The sequence below is a fragment of the Acartia tonsa genome, chromosome 7, assembly GCF_053477335.1.
Source record: "Acartia tonsa isolate MP-2025a chromosome 7, ASM5347733v1, whole genome shotgun sequence".
NCBI lineage: Eukaryota > Metazoa > Arthropoda > Copepoda > Calanoida > Acartiidae > Acartia > Acartia tonsa.
In genome coordinates this window covers 15,758,175-15,779,765 of record NC_137266.1, presented here as the reverse complement: position 1 = coordinate 15,779,765, position 21,591 = coordinate 15,758,175, and the positions used below count along the sequence as shown (strand labels likewise).

Here is a 21,591-nt window from a genome sequence, read left to right as displayed (position 1 = left end):
TGTTTACAGTAGAATCACTTACAAAGACACATACCTTTTAAGTTTTTAAATCATTTTCTTTTAATGATTACAAATATATCTTGAATGTTTTTCTAAGGATCTATAGACGTTCTTGATTCATGTATGCATGTCTAATCATTTATTATGTACACACTTATAGTACGCCTAGTACTTCTTTCAGTTTGTGCCAAAAAGCAGAAAGAGAGGGGACATTGGGTTGTTTATTACACTAGTCCCCAAAGTTTTGGAATAACATTTTCTTATTGGTTGGCTAAACAACTTTGGGGACTTTAGTAAATTTTGTTAGGTTGGTTTATAATGGTGAGTATTCAAACGATTCAACCACTAATTTTAGGCTAAAAAGGGATACTTTTGAGTATTATCATTGAGGATGTACATTAATTTATCGGTCATTGTCTTATCCCGTTAGATCCCTGGCAAAAAGACTCTGCCATTAATTATCCAAGGTTTTAACACTTTTCTAAAAATGTCTGGGTCTTTCTGTTTTTATAAATATCTTAACGCAATATGCTCCATCGCTATTTATTTGTTTTCTATTTGCAGGGATCTTAAAGGACAAGGCAATGGGTGATCAATCAAATTACATTCCCAATGATAATAGACAAAATCGAAAGAAAGTTTGGATACTACAAGTTTGCAATCAACTAATCACAATTAAATAAATGTACCCAACGAGCCAACAAAGTTTTGGGTGTAAGTGTAATTTACAGTCCAATGTCCCATACCTCCAAGCTCTATTCTATTTTTAAAAGCGAAGCTTTTATATAATTAGGGTCGGTCCGTACGTCCGTCCGTCCGTCCGAGATAGATAGCTTTTATTCGTTAATTTAGGCATGTTAGAATTGTCCTATCGATTTCAAACTTTGCATGATGATTCCTGTAGTAGTTAGGTACGATTTAGAAAGCGTAGCAACTCTATAATCATTACCAGAATGTCCGTATGTCCGTTTTAAACATGTTGATTTTTCTACTTTTTTAACAACAAATTTTTATGTGATCTAATTATCCGTTTTATCTGATTTTTGGTATATTGATTCCTGGGACAACAAAGAACAATAGTATAAGCAAAGCAACTCTATAATCAAGTCCTAAAAATGTAAGTATGTTCAAAACATTATCCTGTATCAAGCAGTTTTTCAACAAATTTACTTACAATTTTGATTTGACTCTTTCGATACTTTTTTATTCTGATTATTCAGTTCAGACACTAGACTAGTGTTAATGTCCGTTTGTCCTACCGTTTCAGTGCTTCGCTTTTATGGATGTTGTCATCCTTGTTCAATAAAGCATTATGTTATTTTTAAAAACTTCTGCTAACATATAATCGGCATAATGTTATTCTGATAACATTGTAATCACTGCCACATAATTATTACTACCATAATCAATTTCAGGATTTCGGTAACTACTCGTGTTTAGCAGAAAATGAGCTTGGAAAGTCCAGGGGGACCATTCAAATTTCAGGTAAGCTTTACTTTTGTAATTTTACATCTGATTACTTTAACATCTTTTTACTTTAATTGTCAAGCCAATCCGAGACTTTATACTTTTTATTGGCGCAGCTACTCTATAACTAATGTATAACTCCGTCCGAGTTATAAAAGTTCTCTAATAAAAATGTAGTACTTAACCATCTAAGGTGAATACCTTCCAGAATCTGATTTTATTGTTCTTTTTCTCATACAAATGTTGCTGTGTTGATTATTCAGTCTTGTGTACTGGCAATGTAGCTTGATGCTTCCGCATTGAGAAACACAGACACACGAATACAAATTATAAAGTAGCTTTGCTACTTAAAACATAAAGAATCAGTTTGAAACAATAAAAAAGCAAATAGCATAATTGTTAATGTCGTGGATTTATAGAATCTAGACCCATTATACACACTAGTTATACGGATAAACAATTCAGAATTGCGCCCATTTTATAAAAAGCGTCAGATAATAGTTATTTATTAAATCGCATTAAAGACAGTTTTCCACGGATATCAAAATTAAATATTATACACACTAGTTATACGAATAACTAGCTCAGTATTCCACCCATTTTACAAAATAAGCGTCAGAGTATAGTTATTTATCACATCGCATTATAGACGGCTTTCCAGGGATATTAAATTAATATTTATGGGATTAATTGCAGTTTGGTTGGCCCAAGGGGGTCGAAGTCCCAGAACAACTAAACTGGTATTAATTCTACAAGTGTTCGGTAGGCGGTTAAATCTCGCCGTTCTTGAGATCTTAAGGTCAAATAGACCGAACATCCTCTTACTTTCCCAGAGTGAAATTAGTACAGGTTACTAATGAGAATTTATTGAATTCCATGAAAGGGTGGTACTGAAAAATAATAACAAAATTAATACATAATTTTGATATCATTTCAGAATAAAATAAGTTTTTATAAAAGATTAATTTTTTGAAATCCTTGCGATAGGTTTGGTTATTTTCATAAAAATTAAATAAAGAAAAATGTCAAAAATCTACTTTTTCACGGCAAAAACATAATAGAAATTAATAATTTTTAGATAGAATCATCATAAATAAATGTTAAAACATTCGTACATATAAATAATTCAATTTAAATTGTTCTTTTCAATGAAAATTAAAGAAAACAAATTATCAGTTTTGTAGCTAAAAAAATCATTCAAAAATTCAAATATTCGTTCACCGCAAAAAATAATCTTACCTAGGACATGCACTCATCAAGCAGGAAAGCATACGAGGGAATCTAAGCACAGCTAACACACATATCAATTGACAATACATGAGTTCTCATAACCAAACATGGCGCTGGCTTGAATATAAACAAAAGAAAGATGCTTTGTTTATGTTTGTGAGCGCTCTCAGGGGAGTATGCCGCATCTACAGACAGCACAAAAGTCGTCTTCGATTGACTTTGGGATAAGGAAAAAATGGTTTTAATGAAATAAAATGAGACAAAGAAACATACACACATTGTTACCAAGACAACAAGTTATATTCAATTATTTGTGGACAATGGTATATGATACGATACGATACATGATTTTTCAGTTTGACCATGCTGCAAAATAAATATTTAGTTATAAATCTTTCTAAACCCAACTTAAGAAATAAATACATATATTTCAAGTAAATAATATATATCTTTAATCGATGTAATGTAATGCAAGCAAATTTATGATTTAAGTCGACTTAGGTTATATAAGCCTAACGCCTTATGCTACCTCAAGGTTTGGGCCTCCTTTAGGGTATCCTTATACTAAAGTATATACATATAGTGGCCTAAATGCAGTAAGTTAGCGGAATTTATTTTGGGAAAAATTTAATGGAATCATACTACACAGCTATACAGCAACAAACTTAAACCATTTTCTTACAAAATTAAGCTATACATGAATTTCATAGACTTGAAAGATATAGTATTAAAAATAAATTATTTTTCAATATTGATATTGACGTTAGTTTAATCTTTTTATAAAAGGGCAAATACATTTATGTTCATACTAAGCGCAGCAATAAAAGTTAACACATTGATGAAAATTTTAATTTAGAATATTTTAAGACACTTTTTCTCTTGTATTCATGGCATATAGTCTAAGAAAATTAATTTCTACATGAATGTATGTTATTTAGATTAGGGTAATACATTACATTTTTTTTAGTAGTTCAATATGCTTTTCCTAGCAGTTAAACAGTGACTTGTGTTCGTAAGGCAAACAAGAATAATTTTCTTATTGAAATTTAGCAAATATAATTTGACCGCTGACCGTTTAAATAACGGACAGACAGACATGCATGCACTACTTATGGATTAACTCTAAAATTTCTGTTAAGACTAACAAAATAACAAATCGTATTATTTTTGTTGATCTTATTTTGTTAGGTGATTTATTAAGCCGCTTATAAAAGTTGTACTGCCATTAAAATATACTTCCACACTCATTTATACAAAACAAAATTTACTAATTTGAACATCATATATGACAGAAGTACATAAAACAGTACAAGTATAATGGCTAAAGGGGTTAATAACTCCTAAATTTTTTTTGGAATGTATTAAATTTAAAAGATTTAACCCCCTACCCTCTTAAAAAAAAACTTAAACCATTCCCCTTCCTAATATATATTACCTAAGATGTATGTAAAAGTTTAGGGGAGGGATATTACCATCCTAAAATACATATGAAACCCAATGTTTCCATTAGATTTTCTACTTTTCATATGGAGCTTTGACGTCCTTACCAAATACAGCTAGTAATAAAAGTGTATATTAATCTGCACACTATACAGTATATTGTTAGAATCAAGAAAGTTGTCAAGTATTAGGCAATATAATTCACAAACTTTTCTCATTAAATCCTGTACAAAATATAGGGAACCTAACTTACAGAGGATATTTTACACAAGGTTGCGAGAATTAATGATTACATATTATTAAATAACTTATCAAATCTTATCTAGGATATAGGGTTTACTTGGCCTTACATTGATATAGGAAACTCTAGCTCCTGGTCTAGCCAACAAAATTGTATAGTATTGAGCCCAATGTGTAACGTAGTATTAAGATTAGCTAATTAAGGCAACTTTATTAAAATGTGCAGAAACTGATTTATATCAAAAGTTATAGAGTAGCTTCGCTACAAATTGGAATTATATACCTCAAATAAAACAACCTTAAAAAAGAAAAATATTCGAGACCTTATGTCAAATCAAATTTGTACATAGAATGTATAAAAAAAAGGATGAAAAAAAAAAGAATTATTTTGTCAAAATAGGATAGCTTATCAATCCTTACGATAAAGTAACAGGATGTCTGTTTGTTTGTTTGTCTGTCTGTCTGTTTTTCTGTACAGACAAACAGACAGACATCATGTTACTTTATTATAAGGACTAGCGGCTACGCCCCTAGAAGCCTCTAGGGGTACTTAAGGTAGGAGGGGTGAAAGTCGACCTCATCCCATTTTAAAGTTTCAAAAATGTAAAAAAAAGTTTTGGGAGGGAAGGAGGTTAAGACACTTTCTCCCCCCCCCCCCCCCCCAAAAAAAAAATAGTTTAAAATCTTCCCAGGACCTATAAGACGCTTCACTGTAAAGGATAATAATATCGGTTCAGCGGTTAGCGAGATCCTTCGGGACAGACAAAACGCTTATTACTTTATATAATAGGATTACTAATTATTGACTAATTACTAATTATTACTAATTATTTAATTGACTATAATATCAAGGATTATTGAAATTGAAATCATTGAGTAGCTGGGCCTTTATAAAGCGGAGAAAATTTGATATAGAATTATGAATAGCAGAGGATGTTGCCAAATTCTATATTTGTGTTTCAAAACTTTCGGAGATGATTTTATTTAGCTTGATTCAATCATACAGGGTGTTCTAAAACAAATTGTTTTACTTATTATTATTTCTTTGCTAAAATTTTCACATTCGGAGATACAAAACACAACTGCTAACAAAATTATAGATATATTTAAGGAACTGCGGAAAGTGTCATGAGTGACGTCATAAAAATACGTCTATTATCCATCTATTTTTTTATAGGTTTCCTTTCCTACTTTAATCCCCTTATCCTTCCCTTTTAGAAGTATTTTTCTGACGTCACTCATGTCACTTTTTGCAGTCCTGCTATTTAAAAAATCAATTCATTACTAAAATTATTGTTAATTATTTGTTCTAGATAATCTGCTATAATTCTTTTGTCTTTTACTTAATATAAAAATACATCTTTTTTTAAAAATCACACTCAACTGTTTTATGTCATAAATTACTTTGTCCCTTCTTATGATATGAATGAACTTTTTTGATTTATTTTGGTTAGTCCTTGAACAACAAATTAATTGTGTTGCACCCTGTATTTAGAAGGTAGGCAGGTGGGTGGATGGATGGTGGACCTAATATCGATATTAGATACACATTCTCACAACTAGATTAAGCGACAGCGGCAGTAGAAGCGAAGGCTGGGGGGCCGGCATACTTTTCATTTTTCAGCGGGTGTACAGACAAACATTCTATTCAGCAACCTATTGTATAAAGTACTAAGTTTTTTTTGTATATAGATTTTATAACTACTCAGCTGATTAAGTTCTCCTTTTTATAAAAGCTTTACATAGGTTCCTAGAAGGCATAAAAAAAACTATAATATTTTAAGATTTAAGTTCTTTGATGGTTTATGTTATTATCTGTCCCTTTCTTACCCTTTTAAGACAAAGCCCTGGATGCTAGTGGTGCAGCCACTTGTACAAAATATTGTAGAAAGCTATTTCTGACACCATCGCCCTTTTCTGTAGGCTAAGGGTGAAGCAGCTAGTATATTACACAATTATGCCCAGAGGTAGTTTTGAGAATCCGCGAATGGACTTACAAACAATACTTATTAAAAAGCTATAAAATAATGTTTTTTTAGTAGATTTATTAACCCCTCATTTAAAACGCTGCGAATCATGGACGTAAATGGATACATAAAAATAGAATTATTCTACTTTTAGTTTGCTGATTTTTGTACAATTTGTAGTAATCAATTTAATTATTTAGTATATAGTATTCCAATATATTTTGACGTACAAAAGTCTTTGAAACTACTTTTTAAAAATCATCAAAAAAATCCTAGTTAAATGTTCAAATTTTGTAATACCAACTGTACTTTTATTGAACTTTGATTTGTTGGTTCCAAACTATATGATGTGTCCACACTTTTCAACCAATAATCAAATATACAAAAGGGGAAATGTTGTTTATTATCATTTATGATATATATAGATTTAAGTTACCTGTGACATCATTATTTTTGTTACATAACTGTATCTTGCGTAATTTGTGTAACTTTGACTTTAATATCGCATTTGATATATTTGATCCTACGATTCCAATTTAAACTTTTTTTAAATCATACAGATTAATTCAATTTCAATTAGATTTCTCATTAAAGGAAGAAAAAGGAATGGAATTTGATGATTTTATTTATCTTTTAGAAGTGATATTCTACTTTGAAATTTATTTTAAAATCAAATATTGAATTCTAAATTGTCAAACAATTGTATAATTATCTGATGCTAGCGGCCGCGCTCCTAGAGGCCCCCAATTTTCAATTTTAATTTTTAAAGCATCCAAGGATTTATTAAAAGCTACTATGTAAAGGAGAACCAAATCGGTTCAGTGATTACCGAGATCCTTCGGTAAAAAAGACAGAAGACATGGAAATCCTATTACTTTTATAGATAGAATTGAAGAATATATTGGCATCTTATGATATTAAATAATAATACTATAACAGAAGGATTATGCAAAAATTTATCAATTAATTTAAATATTTTATCATAAGAAATTTGCATAAACCCTTAAATGGTTTCTTTTCAAGATTCTTTTCTTATTAAGATAATAGTACAAGTTTTATTCTCTATGTGGAAATATCTATCTATCTATCTAAATTTAATACTTATATTTGCGGGAACTTTTGTTTAATGAAATCTTCTAATTTTTAACATTTGCAAAACAGCCTGCTTTATTGCATCAAGATCCATGACAGATCTATATAGGAAATAAATGTCTATATATGAGCTCAAGTTTTCCAAGCGATAAATGTTTAAAACTCATAGTGCTCTAATAATCCGTAATAAACTCTCATTGACCAGAACGATAAGATCCATTATTTTACTGTATGAAGAATAAATCCTTTTTTTATTTCATTTTGCTATTTGTATTATATTGAATTATTAAATTTCTATCCATAAAACAGAAAATTTAATTTTATAATATAGTAAATAAAAGAAAACTTAGTTTTAAAATAATTTGATACTAGCGATACGTGCTTAATGTGGTCAGATATTAAACTAAAATTTAACAGTTAACTAAACATTTTAATCCTTAATTCAGGACGATAATTAGAAGAAAAGAAAGATTAAGATTCTTAAATAGTTTGAAGAAAGAAATCGTCAGGGAGAAGATAATGGAAGAATAGGGTTAATAGTCAGAATTCAGATAAACAAAAGAAAGTAAATAAAACATTGAATAAACCTAGCCAATAGCGAGATAATTATATCGAGCCCAACTCTAGTATATATATACGTATATGTAAATATGTATCTATTTATATATATCTATCTATCTGTGTAGGTAAACCCAACCAGCCCTCAGTGTTGAGTCAGTCTACGGGGATCTTTAGTGACAAGTACAACCTAACCTGGCTGGTGGACTCGTACTCTCATGTGGATGGATACAGAATCATGTACAGAAAATTTGTGGTATGTCTTATCCATATTCAATAGCATAGCTACTCTATAGTTAGAAATGTCCGAAGTACCATGACTCAATTGAAATCTTTTTCTATGATATTAAGCATTCATATTTCAAGAAAAATTAGGATATATTTTTACGACATTTTACTCAAACTTCTAAATAATGTTGGATATTAAATGAGTTGTTATTCTATATCTTAAAATGTTCGTTTGTCTCTCTTGCCTGATTGATTTGTTAAGCCTTACTTTTATGGATGTAGCCATCGTTGTTTTAATTAAAATTAAAACTCCTTTTAAAACTTTTAGACCTGAATTTCAAAAAGAAGTTAGCCTAACCAAAGAATAGAAAATGTAACCTATATAGTGGTTACCAAGATACTAATGCACAAACAAAAAATGAAATGAATGCTATAGTAGCTTCGCTATTGAAATTAATGATTCGCACCTCGTATAGAAAAACGTAAATTAGGCGAATTAATTTCACCTTGTATTGGTATAGAAATCAATATACACAAAATCATTTACCTTTATTGTTCTATAATTAGGGGTATTGCTTCATTTAATATCATTATACCTCTTTTTATAATAAAAAGAAAAGGGAAATACTATAATAAACAAGGATGGCAACATCATTAAAAGCGAAGCTCAAGAAACAACACTAAAAAAAAGAATATTTGCAAATTACAGAACTTTTAATATTCAAAAAAAGATATGTTACTTAACATACAATTTCTTTACGAATACCCAATTGTTACAGGAATATAAATAACAGATCTAAAAGGATGGTGATTAAATCCATAAGTATAAGATTGGAGTTATCCGTGAATGAAAGACGAACGTATGGCGAAAAGACAACTTTACTAAAATATGGAAAAACTCCCACAGCCCCTTACCACAAAGGAATACTTTAACTTTCTTTAATTGTGCAACGATTACTAATTATATGCAGAGACATACAAACATCATATTACTTTTTAGGATGCCGCCGATCCGCTGTACGACGTACGAAGTCGATGGATAACAATTCTACCCCATGGTCCTATTGGGACAGTTGGCTTCAACCCACCCAGGGACAACCATATTAATCTAAGGTGAGATTCGTTCTGTGTAATAATTGTCATGGACTTCCAAGAGTGGGGGTAAAGGGGTTGAAACCCCAAAATTTTTTTTAAAAATACATTATTTAACCCCCTCCAACCTTTGAAACCCCACAGTTTACCCATCTCAAAATATAAAAGTTTGATCTCTTATGTTTTCCTTGTTTTTTTTAACCTTTTAGATCTCGGGGGAGGGGATCCTAACCCCCTTAGATTTTTTTTATCACACTTGTTATTAATCTAGTAATATAATTTCTGGTTAAGGATTTAAAATGCTGTAAGAAAATACTTAAACAGTTTTCTTTAGTTAACTTTATATTTCAAAATTCAGCCACAACCGTAAATCTTGAACGAAACAAAATCTGTAGTATGAACGGTTTTCTGAGATTGATTACCTTTAGCTTATTGTAAGCGGCTAATTATCGGTTGCAAAGCCATTTAAAAAAAGTCAAATACAGTCTTTCTAAGAGGTAAACAAAGTAATTAGCAAAACATGTTAATTACATGCAATTGACATAAAAACAGTTGTACAAAATTATATGTTGCATATGTTCAAAATTGTTTGAAAATTGATGTCCAATTATTCACTAATTGGGAATGTTTTATAAATGTTTTGCAGAGAAAAATTGGGTAAAAAATCGCTACTTAATTACATATTTTTTGTCGTCAAATATAATATTTCAAGGAAAGGTTGATTTATTTTCAAATGTATTTCATTTCTCATGTTTTATCCTTTTTTTAAACGCATTTTAGTCTCTTTTAGTTCATTGCTAAGCTTTTTAAATAATGAATATGATATAAATGAACCTTCCTGAAAGTGGAGAACTCAATCGGTGTATTGTTTAGTGAAACCCACGACCGTGGCTCAACATGTAGCGCATCCGCTCGTCGTCGGGAAGGTGATAGGTTCGAATCACGGTCCGACACCGAGTCATAACTAAAGACGTTAAAAATGGTTCCTACTGCTGCTATGTCAGATGCACGACATAAATAGTTAGAGTAGGGGGAATGCCTTGGCCCAAAACAGGCGCAACTCATTACCATGCACAGTTAGGACTTCTCAGACAAAGGTCGTGCAATCAAAGGGTTGGTTGTCTGATGGGTGTTGATACCGTAGGCGATTAAGCGCGTTACACTGCAATTTAAAACGCAGAATATGTTCAAAGGTGTTGTGAGAGGAATTGTGTCAGAAGCGTCATCACGTCTCTAGAGTCAATAGTCAATTATTTAGTGAAATGATAACTTACAAACGAAAACTTTACTACTTTACATAATTTGTTACATTGATAAAAGCTATACAAAGATAGGACATTGGATGATAGATTAATTTTCATACAATTCTTATAGTTGAAATCTTCCACAGAAGGTAGAAAGTATAAGGGGGGAAAATAGATTGTAGATTAAATATCTCAATCCCTCCATTGATTTCCAGACTGAATGACCTAAGCAAATAAAACTTGAAGGAATAAATTATTAAAACACTAGAAATCTGACCAGTCTTTTTGATTTATTCAGTATAGCTTCTTTGTAATGATATGGCTTTGAAGCAGATTAATTACTACCGGTTAGAACCAGTTCTTAGCCATAATAAAAAATCATAAATAGCATCGTATTACCAATCATTTTCTATGAATATTAAAATCAAATATGTTAATTAAAGTATAATCTATAAATAAGTTTTTTTATCTAACTTTGGTGGCTTTTAGATATAACAAGGATGACGACATATTTACATTTTTATTACTTGATTATAGAGATGCTTCGCCTTTAACATTGTACTCTGTTGTCTTAAAAATCAGAAAAAATCATATGATTAGGATAATTATATCACATAAAAACATAGTTGTCAAAAAAGTTTAAAATTAACATGTTCGTACGGACATTATGAGAAAAAATATAGAATTGCTATGCTTTCAAAATTTTACCTCACTATTGCAGGAATCACCTCGCCAAGTTTGAAATTCACAGGACAATTCTAACATGCCTAAATTAAGGATAAAAGCTATCCGTTGCGGACAGACCCATTATTATAGAAAAGCTTTTAGATAGCGAGCAAAATATTATAAATATACTTTCAAAGATCAATCAAAAAAGTTTCACCCATGTGTAGGGAAGTTATAAAAATTTGTACTGTGAATGCAAAAATTCTTCGCTTCTTCTGTATAGTATTAATTTTACATTTACAACAACAAAGATGTTGTACAATTTTTTCACACTTTTATAAAGAGTTTAGCATGTTAAGAGGCAGTATTATCAAAAGTTTTTCTTTACAAGAATAAAAGAAGAACAATGGATTGCTCAAGGTGGAAAAGTTGTGTGGTGTTATCTCACTTCCCCATGTTTTTAAATTGTTTTGTTATCAAATTAGGGGGAGGGGGAGGAGGGAATATATTGAGGCAATAAATCTTGTTTATTGACATAAAAACACTGGATACGAAGTCGATTGTTATCCGCTGGATTAGAACTGGTTACCAGCCATACTGTAAAAGCATGCATAGCATCGTATTACAGACAATTTTCCACGAATATTAAAATAAAAATCATAAGATTACTACTTGTATTGCTAACCCGGAGTTTTGGCCCCTCGGGTTAACAAAACTGGTATTAATCCTATAATTTTCAGCTGTCTATATTACGATGCGATAAATAACTATTATTTGTGATATTATGCGAAAATGGTTGCACCCCCCCCCCATGAAGTTGTGTGGATGAAACAAAATAAAACAGAGAACATAATGAGCCCATCTCGCCAGCCACTTACTATTTATGCACTTTAGCAATATATTATTTTAGCAAAACTATGTAATCGACATTTTACAAGAGCTAGTTTGACAATATTTACATCGACAACATATTAATAATCTTGCTGTCGGTCGTACTGTTCGAGTCTGGGCCCCACCGTGTCATAATAGAGATGTAATAAATAGAACACTTACTGTGCTATGTCTGGAACAATAGTAGTAGTATTGGCTTAGAAACATGCGCAGCTCTTAAACATTAATAAGTAAAACACCCAGACAAAGGTTATTAAATCAATTGGTAGTTTTGGAGAGAAAAAAGAGACACTGTTTCTCAAAGTTATCCTTGGCTGTTTGACCTGACGTTACAGTGTCATGGGCATCAGCCTCGATTATACGAGGTTATTTAGGGGGTCATATCTACTCGAAGCCCAAAAATTCCAGTCATAAGTTGATTTGTTGACAGCTATACAGTCAAATATTGAAAATCTAAAGACCTTTTTCAGAAATTTAAATCTTAAATTCCTTTTAGAAACACCAATATAAACTCCTTCTCTTCTACCATAGCCATGCATCTAAAAGTTTAAGGTTTTCGAAGATTTTTTCTCGTATTCATTCGAATCCGGTGGATAGGAACCGGTTCTCATCCATTCGAAAAAACTATGTCTAGCATCGTATTATATCCAGTTTTCTACGAATATAGAAATGTACAATCATAAGATTAAAACCAGTTTTTTTAGCCGGTGCCTCCGGCACCTCGGGGCTAAAAAAACTAGTTTTAATCTTATAATTGTACATTCTATATCCGCGGAAAGCCGTTTATAATACGATACGAGAAATAACTATTAAAAGCTTTATAAAGGCTTAGATAGCTCTTAAATAGAAGGATTTGCTTTGGAAGATTTTCTATTGTGATTTAAGGTATATAGCTGCTCTAGAATCCACCCTTTATCCCCACCTGGATGTTGTAACCCTTTCTTGTGTATAGTAGTGTGAGTTTTAGTACTAGATTTGGAATATACGTAGACTGCTGAAATAAAAAAATATGGTCAAAATATCATTATAAATATTACTTTGAAATATATGTGTGCAACACTAGACAGGCAAACTGATTAAAACCAGTTTTGTTAGCCCTGATTTAAATTTTAAGATTCGTGGAAGATTGTCAGCAATACAATGCTCTCCCCTCCCATCCTACTGGATCAAGAAGCTGACCAATAAATTCCTGTAGAAATAGCAACTAAATTTTTTTCCCTGTCATAATATCCACGTATAGACTACATCGATTTCTACCCCCACCCAAAATTAAAAATTTTTGTACATCTTGAACACTCTATGAAACAGTTTTGGTACATATGTAGAATGTATGAATACCTAGCTCCTATTCTCTTATTCTCCAACTCACATAACTTTTAATTTATTCCTTTTGTTCTGGCTTTGCCTAACCTAAAGTCCATTCTTTCTAGGGAGCATGGTTAAACATTCACAATTTTTTCAGAGTTTTATTTTTAGGACCATTAATAAACTTGTAAACTTGTATAGTTTAGGTAAAGTAGTGAGATATAATTGAAGCCGTTTATTTTTTCGTAATAAATTAAACATAAAGAGTGGGTTGTAATGTTTTCTATTCCTTTCTGTCTAATCTCTGCAGGGTTACCCTGTACACAATCAAACCTAACCTAACCTGATCTATAGTAAAACACAAACACACGAAAAACTGTGCCTTCACTTATATTTGCTTTCTTTAAAAATAAGGATAGGGGATCCTGTGATCCACTAGGCCTTTTGAGGGAAACCAATTATATGGCAAGTGGTGAAGAAAACCATAAATTTGTAAGTTGATACAATGCTTCCATGCTTGAATGTTATTTTCAAAATCTATTTTGAAAAATGAACACTTTTTCTGTTTCCCGTTCTCAGTATTTCTCCTACCATCTTTACAAATCTTTTTCTCAAACTTGAGTTTTAAGTTCTTTACCAAACCTCCCTTTTTCATTTTCTTTATTTGTATTCTGCACTATGTACTGTTTTTTATTAATATTATTGTTGCTTAATAACTCAAGGACTTTGATAGAGGAGGTAGTTTTTCGGTGTTTTTTTTGTCTATTATTTTAGGTTAGGTTATATTGGTAGCCTCGTAGTGTTATGGAACTGCATGTAAAGGCCCCATAAGGGTAAGGCATAGTAGGGGAAAACTACCCTCCCTAGTTTTCAATCTATTTTTTAAAATGTGATGGTTTTATTGATCCTTCAATACTTCGAAGGAAAGCTTAAAAATACAATTGTATACAAGAGTCATTATTTTTGTTTCAACAGCTAATCATCAATTATCAATACTTTTACTGCCAATGAGGTATTACATTTACGGAATATTTCATAAAAATAGATGAAAAATTTCGACAAGAAAAATAGATGGTTTATCTTTAATACATGTAGGCGTTGAATACTATACAGACGTACTTTTATAAATCTCACCTTTTTGTTGCTATTTCCATGTTTCCTACAACTTTTTATTAAATTACTTTTTGTACACTATATATTATAAGCCTAAGTTACAACAATGGATATAAGATATACGTGGATATTATTATTTAAATTTTGGTTGCTAACATGGATATCATGGATATCACTAACATAGCCAGTTCGTTTATCCAGTTGGATAGCATGTGATAAGGTACAGGGGGGTGGATTATTATTTTAGCCAGCTACAAGTTTTACTTTTATCTGGTGTAATATCCAAGTAATGATAGATCCATTGGTAAAAGCTATCATTCTCACTTTAACAATGCAAGCATATGGGGCTAAATGTGGAATATGTTATCTGATTCTTAAAGAAGCAAGGCTACTCCTAATTAACTTTATCTGTCCGTAATGCTATGGTACAAATGTGATTTCTCTGCTGCTATTCCAGATAGATGTTAGGTGAGCTTAATTAATCTGTTATCTTTCCATTTTATTTGCTCTATAATTCACTTTGTCCATTAGTCATTCCATGATGTTTCTGCTTTAATGTTATGGATGTGATCATCTTTGAAATCCATTCAGTAAAACCTGCCGGCGTTTTTATCTTTATATTATCTACACCTAAAGTGGGGTTTAATACAATCCTTGTTTTCTACAAAATTTGCATCCTACCAAAGTCATTTTTTAGCTGGAAGTTCAATTTAACATCCATTGTCCTATACTTCTATCCCTGATAAACATGTATTATATGCAAGTAAATTAAAGATGAAAGAAGATGTATGCATGCCAGTATTATATACCTTTCATAGGGTCTTTCACATTATTCATATTTTCATCCTTCTGTAAGATGACAATTACCGGTTGAAAAGTTTGCATACTCAACTTAATGAACCAGCCAATCATAATTCAATAAAAGTCCCCAAAGTTGTTAGGCCATAGAATTAGAAAACTTTATTACAAAAGTTATAGAGCATTCAAAATTAGCAGAAGCCTTATCATTAGAAGAAAGGTTACATGGACGTTATACGCCTAAAAGCAAGGAACGTACAAGCTTTTTATTTGAGGGGTGTAAAATGAGGGTCTTTACAGTTTGATGGGTGCAATCTAATGTATCTTTTTAAATTTTGAGTGGGGTAATTAACCCTTTACCCAACACCTTGAGGGGGATAACCGCCCCATTACCCCCCACCTTGGACGTCATTCAGTATTTTCATTCAACAAATAGACAATTAACGATTTTAGGGTTAATACATATGTTTTTCTCCATTTTTCTGAATGTAATACAAATAAACTGGAGACCCTGTGTTTAGTGCATTATGCAAGGTTTTGTATGAGGATATCTGTAGGCTGTAATACATATATAATATCGGTGGTTTACACTTAAATTATCAGCACAGTAACCCCCCCCCCCTTAATTTTGAAATAAATTGAAAATAAGGGAGAGTATAGTTTTGACTTTGTTTGCTTTAACTTTAGGTTATATAAGTGACGGTTGTAGGGTACAAACTCCGAAGGGGTTATAAATTGGAGAATCTACTCCTCCTTACTTTTTTTCAATTTAATCGAAAAATAAGAGAGGGGGCGGAGGAGTTTTAGTTCTCGATAGGCAATTTGATGGAAAGCAGTATTATATCAGTATCATTATTTTATACCAGAAACTTTCTCGTTATATACAAGTATTGGATATTTTATAGTTTTGATAAATTTAGGCCAATTGGCTTGTGTAAAATCAGGGCTTTAAAGTCGCGCCCTGCTAAAACATCGAATATAATAACTTTTAAAATATTTTACATTAAGAGAAAAATATGTTTTAAGTACCAAAAACAAATTTTCTGTAATATTTACGCCGACTTTATTTAAACATAAATATTACTCATAAAACCTATATGTGTCATAGCACTATTCTTAAAGTTGTATAAAATAATCATGTTGTTCAATTTGTCTTAATTTTTCAGACAAGAGAGCAGCTACCTGTTCTATGCTCTGGAGCCAAATGCAAGATATGAAGTCATTATACAGGTATAAAAACAAACCTTGCAATAAAGTAAAAGGATCTCTAAGTGTCTGTACCGAAGAATCTTTGTAACCGCTAAACTGATAGGGTTCTCCTTTAAATTTATAAAGGCCCTGGTATAACATTCCCAATAGAAATCGCCCCTAAAAAAATACCAATAGGCGGCGCCACTGTATGACTTACTGAACTTCCCTTCTTACAAGGGTACTGAAACTTTTTCTATTTAAGGGGCGTAACCGCTAGTCTACAATATAATACCAGATGTCCTTCTGTCAAAAAACAAATAATTACAGCCTATAATACAAAGAACCTGGATGTAGTAACTAAAGGTCTCAGCAACTGGTTGACCAACCGGGCAAGGACGTCCAAGGGGGGGGGGGGTTAAAGGGGTGATAAGCCCCCCAAAAAAAAATTTTACTACGTGGGTAATTTTTTTTTTTGGGGGGGGTAAGCAAAATTTACCCCTGCCAACAGATTTCAGGGGGGGTAATTACCCCCCCCCCCCAAGCAAATTTTACCCCCGGGGTAAAGATTTTGGGGGGAGGGTAAAAAAAAGTTTACCCCCCCTTAAAAAAATTTTACACCCCCCAAATAAAAAAGCTTGGATGCCTCTGCAACTGGTTACAATTATCTTTTTTTTTTTTTTTTATTTTGTCATAGCTAATCAGTGCAGAATTACCACTAATACCTTATTGTTTTGTAGGCCCATAATGAGCATGGATGGGGAGAATACTCGGAGCTATTCATATTTTCTACTAGAGGGACAGGTAGGGTTTTTTGTACATTCTTTTTAGCAAGGAAGATAACGTCCATGAAAAGCTGATATTAGGTGACAAAAAGAAAGAGAGAGAGAGAGAAAGAGAGAGAGAGAGAGAGAGAGAGAGAGAGAGACCAACAAACAGACAGAGAGATATATAAAGAGAGATAAAAAGAGAGAAAGGGAGAGCGAGAGTGAGGGAGATGAATAGATAGTGATAGAGAGAAAGAAAGAGAAAGAGAGAGAGAGAGAGTGGGGGAGAGAGAGAGAAATAGAAAGAAAGAGAGAGAGAGAGAAAGAGAGAGGGGTGGGGAAAGCATGAAAGAACTGGAGATAAAGCTGAAGAGATAGAGATGGCACAGATGATAGACAGACTCACACAATTAATTTCTACAGTAGTTTTATTATTAAATATGAAATAGTCCTAACAAACAAACTCAAAAATATATATACACAACATGGAATTAGTTAATCAAATTTAAAAGTTATCCAGAGAATGCAAAGATTGACACACATATTTTCTAGATATAAATAAACAATAATCATTACGTCCAAACTCTCCTAAATAAAACAAACTTCTTCTTACCATTGTCGAGAAGGTCGTGGGTTCGAATCTCAACAAAATCTGTGCCATTAATTATACATATCTACTGTTTCTACGTCAGATGCTTGACATTAGTAAATAAAGTAGATGGAATTTATTGGCCTTTTGAGGTTCAGTTTAGACTTTCAGACTAAGGTCGGGCAATCAAAGGGTATCTAACTTTATGAGGATAAAAGTAACTGTCTATAGTGCCCTAGCAAAATGGGAATAGATGTCACTGCTTTTGGCCTATCTATTCTATTGACGCCAAGAAATATACTATACCCTATCTCTTTTCTAAGGGGTTTCTTTCTCTCTTCCCTTTCACTTTCCCTGAACTATGACGTCAATAGAATGGGTAGGCCAAAAGCGGTGACATCTATCCCAAATTTCCTAGGTCACTAAACACTGCTACCTTACACATATAGAGTAGCTCCGCTACTATAATAAATATACAATCTGGCACAATGTGTTTGGTAATTTAATTTTTATTTTTCAGAGGATGTTCCTAAAGAGTTGCCAGTGGAGTCCATGGAGCCAAAAGGTGAACTAATTAATCTTAATTTTTTTAACAGGGATAACAAGGATTGAAGCTTTATTTATTAACAAATGAAACCTATATCACATTGCATTATTTTCATTAATGAGATTCGCACCTAGAGGCCTCAGAGATCAGTTGACTGAAGGGGGTGGGGGTCGTTTTTTTCTATTGCAAGGGTTGTAGTAACCCTCCCAAAATAGTTGCAAATTTTCCCTGGACATATGAAAAGTTTTAAAATGAAGGAGAACCACATTGGTTCAGTGGTTGGCGAGCTCCCTTACTAAACATACAACGTTATTTTTATAAGGATGACTTTATGGTATCAGCAAAGAAATCATGGATGACATTATATTTTGAAGCTAATAATCTTATCTACAATACATCTAAAATAGTATAACAGTTAAATGCAGTGTATTTTTAAAATTTTCGAGAGCAAAACAAAAACTGTTTTTTCTTTATATCAGATAAATTAGTCTTTATTTTTAGAAATGATAGATTTGGCATTCTCCTGTTATTATTAATCCTTTTCTTTCTGGTATAATTTTATATAAAGGGCATAAAGTAGGGGGAATAAATCCAGGGAGTAAGGGAGGAGACAATGTGCAATTAATTCAATATAAGAGTTATCAAAGAAAGGGCATGAAATCCAGTTTAATCCAATAAATTTGTAGGAAATTATAAAGGGATTGTTAATTGAATAATAGATTTCCATAGCGTCATGTAAAGTGAAATCACAACTTGTTTTTGATGAAATATATTGAGGTTTTTTGGTGTGATTTTTATATTAAAAGATTATTGGACCCGGCCAGCTCCTAGCAAGAATATGACTGCCCCTTTTTATTCTGTTTATTTCCCTTGCCCCTTTACCCCACCTCCGTTCTCCCTTCTCCCCGTCTGCTACATTCCAAACTAACACAACGAGTGTTTATTTTCCTTCCCCCCACTTCCCTTATCCCGTCTCCCCGTCTGCAATATTCAAAACATACATAACGAGTAGCGGCATTCTATGCGCAAGTCCCCAAACTCAGTCAGAAACTGCTTAATTCTTGCACATTCCCTTTAAGCCAGTCCCCAAAGTCTGAGACTCCTAAAAATTTAATATTCGATCCATTGTCCCCTCCCTTACTCCCTGGAATAAATCTATTTATATCAGAATATACATGACGTCACTATTATTCAACAATATTAGCAGGGTTTAAGGGACTTTTTTTATATAAGATAAAAGCACAGTTGGGATTATTATTATTATTATTATAATATATATTTGTCTTTACAGAATAACGTTAATTTTAGCATAATTCTATTATAATCTATTTCCCAAGAATAACTATTTAGCAAAAGTTAAAAAATGCATATTTCAGAACATTTATAAAGCTTCCCTAAAAAGTACAACTAATTTTTACAAGCATTTTGTGATATCTTTATCTTCAGAAAAAAAGCCATATATTTACTTGGGACAAACTTAGTTTTATTTATCAAAATAGCCTAAAACCAACCCACGATGTGTATTAAGCTTTCCTGGAAAGTAAACCAAATTCGCGCCACACTTTTTGTGAGATCCTAAGTTACATACCAACTATCTTGACCTTGCAACACGATTGTGATGTAGAGCACTATAGAAACAGCCTATTACATTTGATAAATGAAGAAAGAGTTGGCCAATTTGTCATACATTTTCAACAAGGTCATACAAAAGTTATGCTCAATGATAATGTTTTTAAATAAATCATTCTTTTGAAAATAAATAGTTTGTCTTTTCTTGAAAGGTATAGTGCAGCTACTCTAGAACAAGTTACTTTTTAATCATTGCTGCGCTAATAAGAGATATAATTGTCCTTGTTTTTAAAAGATTTTAAAAATTCTCTGTTTGACATTTTCAAAACAATAATATAATATTTTTCAGACGAGTGGCCAGATACCCAAAACATGGAGATGAAATCTGTATCATCTGGCGGCTGCTCCATCCTGGCGGCCAACCTGCCAGATTTCCAGCAACTATACCTGGCAACATATCTTACAATTTTCATCCTTACAAACATCCTAAATTAAAAGTTTAAAAAGAAATAAAAACATAAAATGTTATTCAAAATAGTGATTTAAATCCCTATTAGAAGTAAAACTAAATGTTCATAAAAAATTAGTGAAGTATAACATTCAAATTTTACCTAGAGTTTTTTTTTAATTGATATCAGATTTTATTAGAAAACAATATATTTTAAGCATTAAGTTCCTGAAATTAGTATTTTAATTATTTTAAACTTTGTATATTTAACCAAAAATATTTTAAATTGAGTATTTTAAAAAAGACCAATTAACATGAACTGGTGGATTTTTTTAATATTAATGTTGTAGATTTTTATATAATTTGACCTCTATCCATTTCTCTATTGTTAGTAGCAAAGCATCTCTATTTGTCGGTCTGTCAGTGCAATATTTTGCCTGTGTTGGACACTTTGTAAATCAAGCATTTTTGGCAGGGCTCGGCAGCCGCGACTTAGTGTAAATTGCAAACACATTTTGAAGCTTGAATTTTTTTGAAAAAAGGGTGGATTTGTTCGAGCCAGGTTTAGAGTTGTATCTGATTATAAAAGATTGATTTTTCTGAAGCTTGCAGACTGCTTACGCGCAGCTGCTGAGCCCTAATATTTTGTGATGAAACATACGTATAAGATTAATTTTAGCCCTTGCTATGCTACTTAATAATTGAATGTCCTTGATTATTAGATGTTAAAAAGTTTATGTATTAATAATTGTTTGAAAGGCTGTGACGTGATGTAAAAATTCTTAATTTGTATTTAAACTTGATATAGATCAGAATAAAAAGTATATGGCATCTGAAAAAATGTTCCACTTTGGTTTAAAAACTGATTAATATCCGCTGGATTAGAAGTGGTTCTCAGCCATACTGAAAAATCATATATAGCATCGTATTACAGGCAGCTTTCAAAGCATAATAAAATAAAAATCCACAAAATTAATATTCGCTGAAAGCTATCTATTATACGATGCGATAAATAACTATTCCCAAGAGTTTTTGACTGTTAACTTTTTCAAAATTGAACTGCAAATATTTAAAAAAAAATTATCATTAATAAAAGAAACATATTTTTAGAAGCTATATCCCTTTTATTATTAATAAAAACTCAGTATTGTA

At 31.8% G+C, this 21,591-nt stretch overlaps 1 protein-coding gene across 2 annotated transcripts in view; it reads left to right on the top strand.

The window, feature by feature from the left end:
* Positions 1-20,572, top strand: part of LOC145324949 (lachesin-like) — a 139,474-nt gene extending 118,902 nt beyond the window's left edge. The window contains exons 10-16 of one of the 2 annotated variants that reach the window (XM_080167711.1): positions 1,416-1,485; positions 8,123-8,250; positions 9,223-9,335; positions 16,498-16,561; positions 17,260-17,323; positions 18,396-18,440; positions 20,341-20,572. In XM_080167711.1, the coding sequence (XP_080023837.1) occupies positions 1,416-1,485; positions 8,123-8,250; positions 9,223-9,335; positions 16,498-16,561; positions 17,260-17,323; positions 18,396-18,440; positions 20,341-20,486 (630 nt within the window). In that variant the 3' untranslated portion in view covers positions 20,487-20,572. The remainder of the gene's footprint in view (positions 1-1,415; positions 1,486-8,122; positions 8,251-9,222; positions 9,336-16,497; positions 16,562-17,259; positions 17,324-18,395; positions 18,441-20,340) is intronic. The other variant, XM_080167709.1, reaches the window with a different exon arrangement.
* Positions 20,573-21,591: the final 1,019 nt, after the last annotated feature.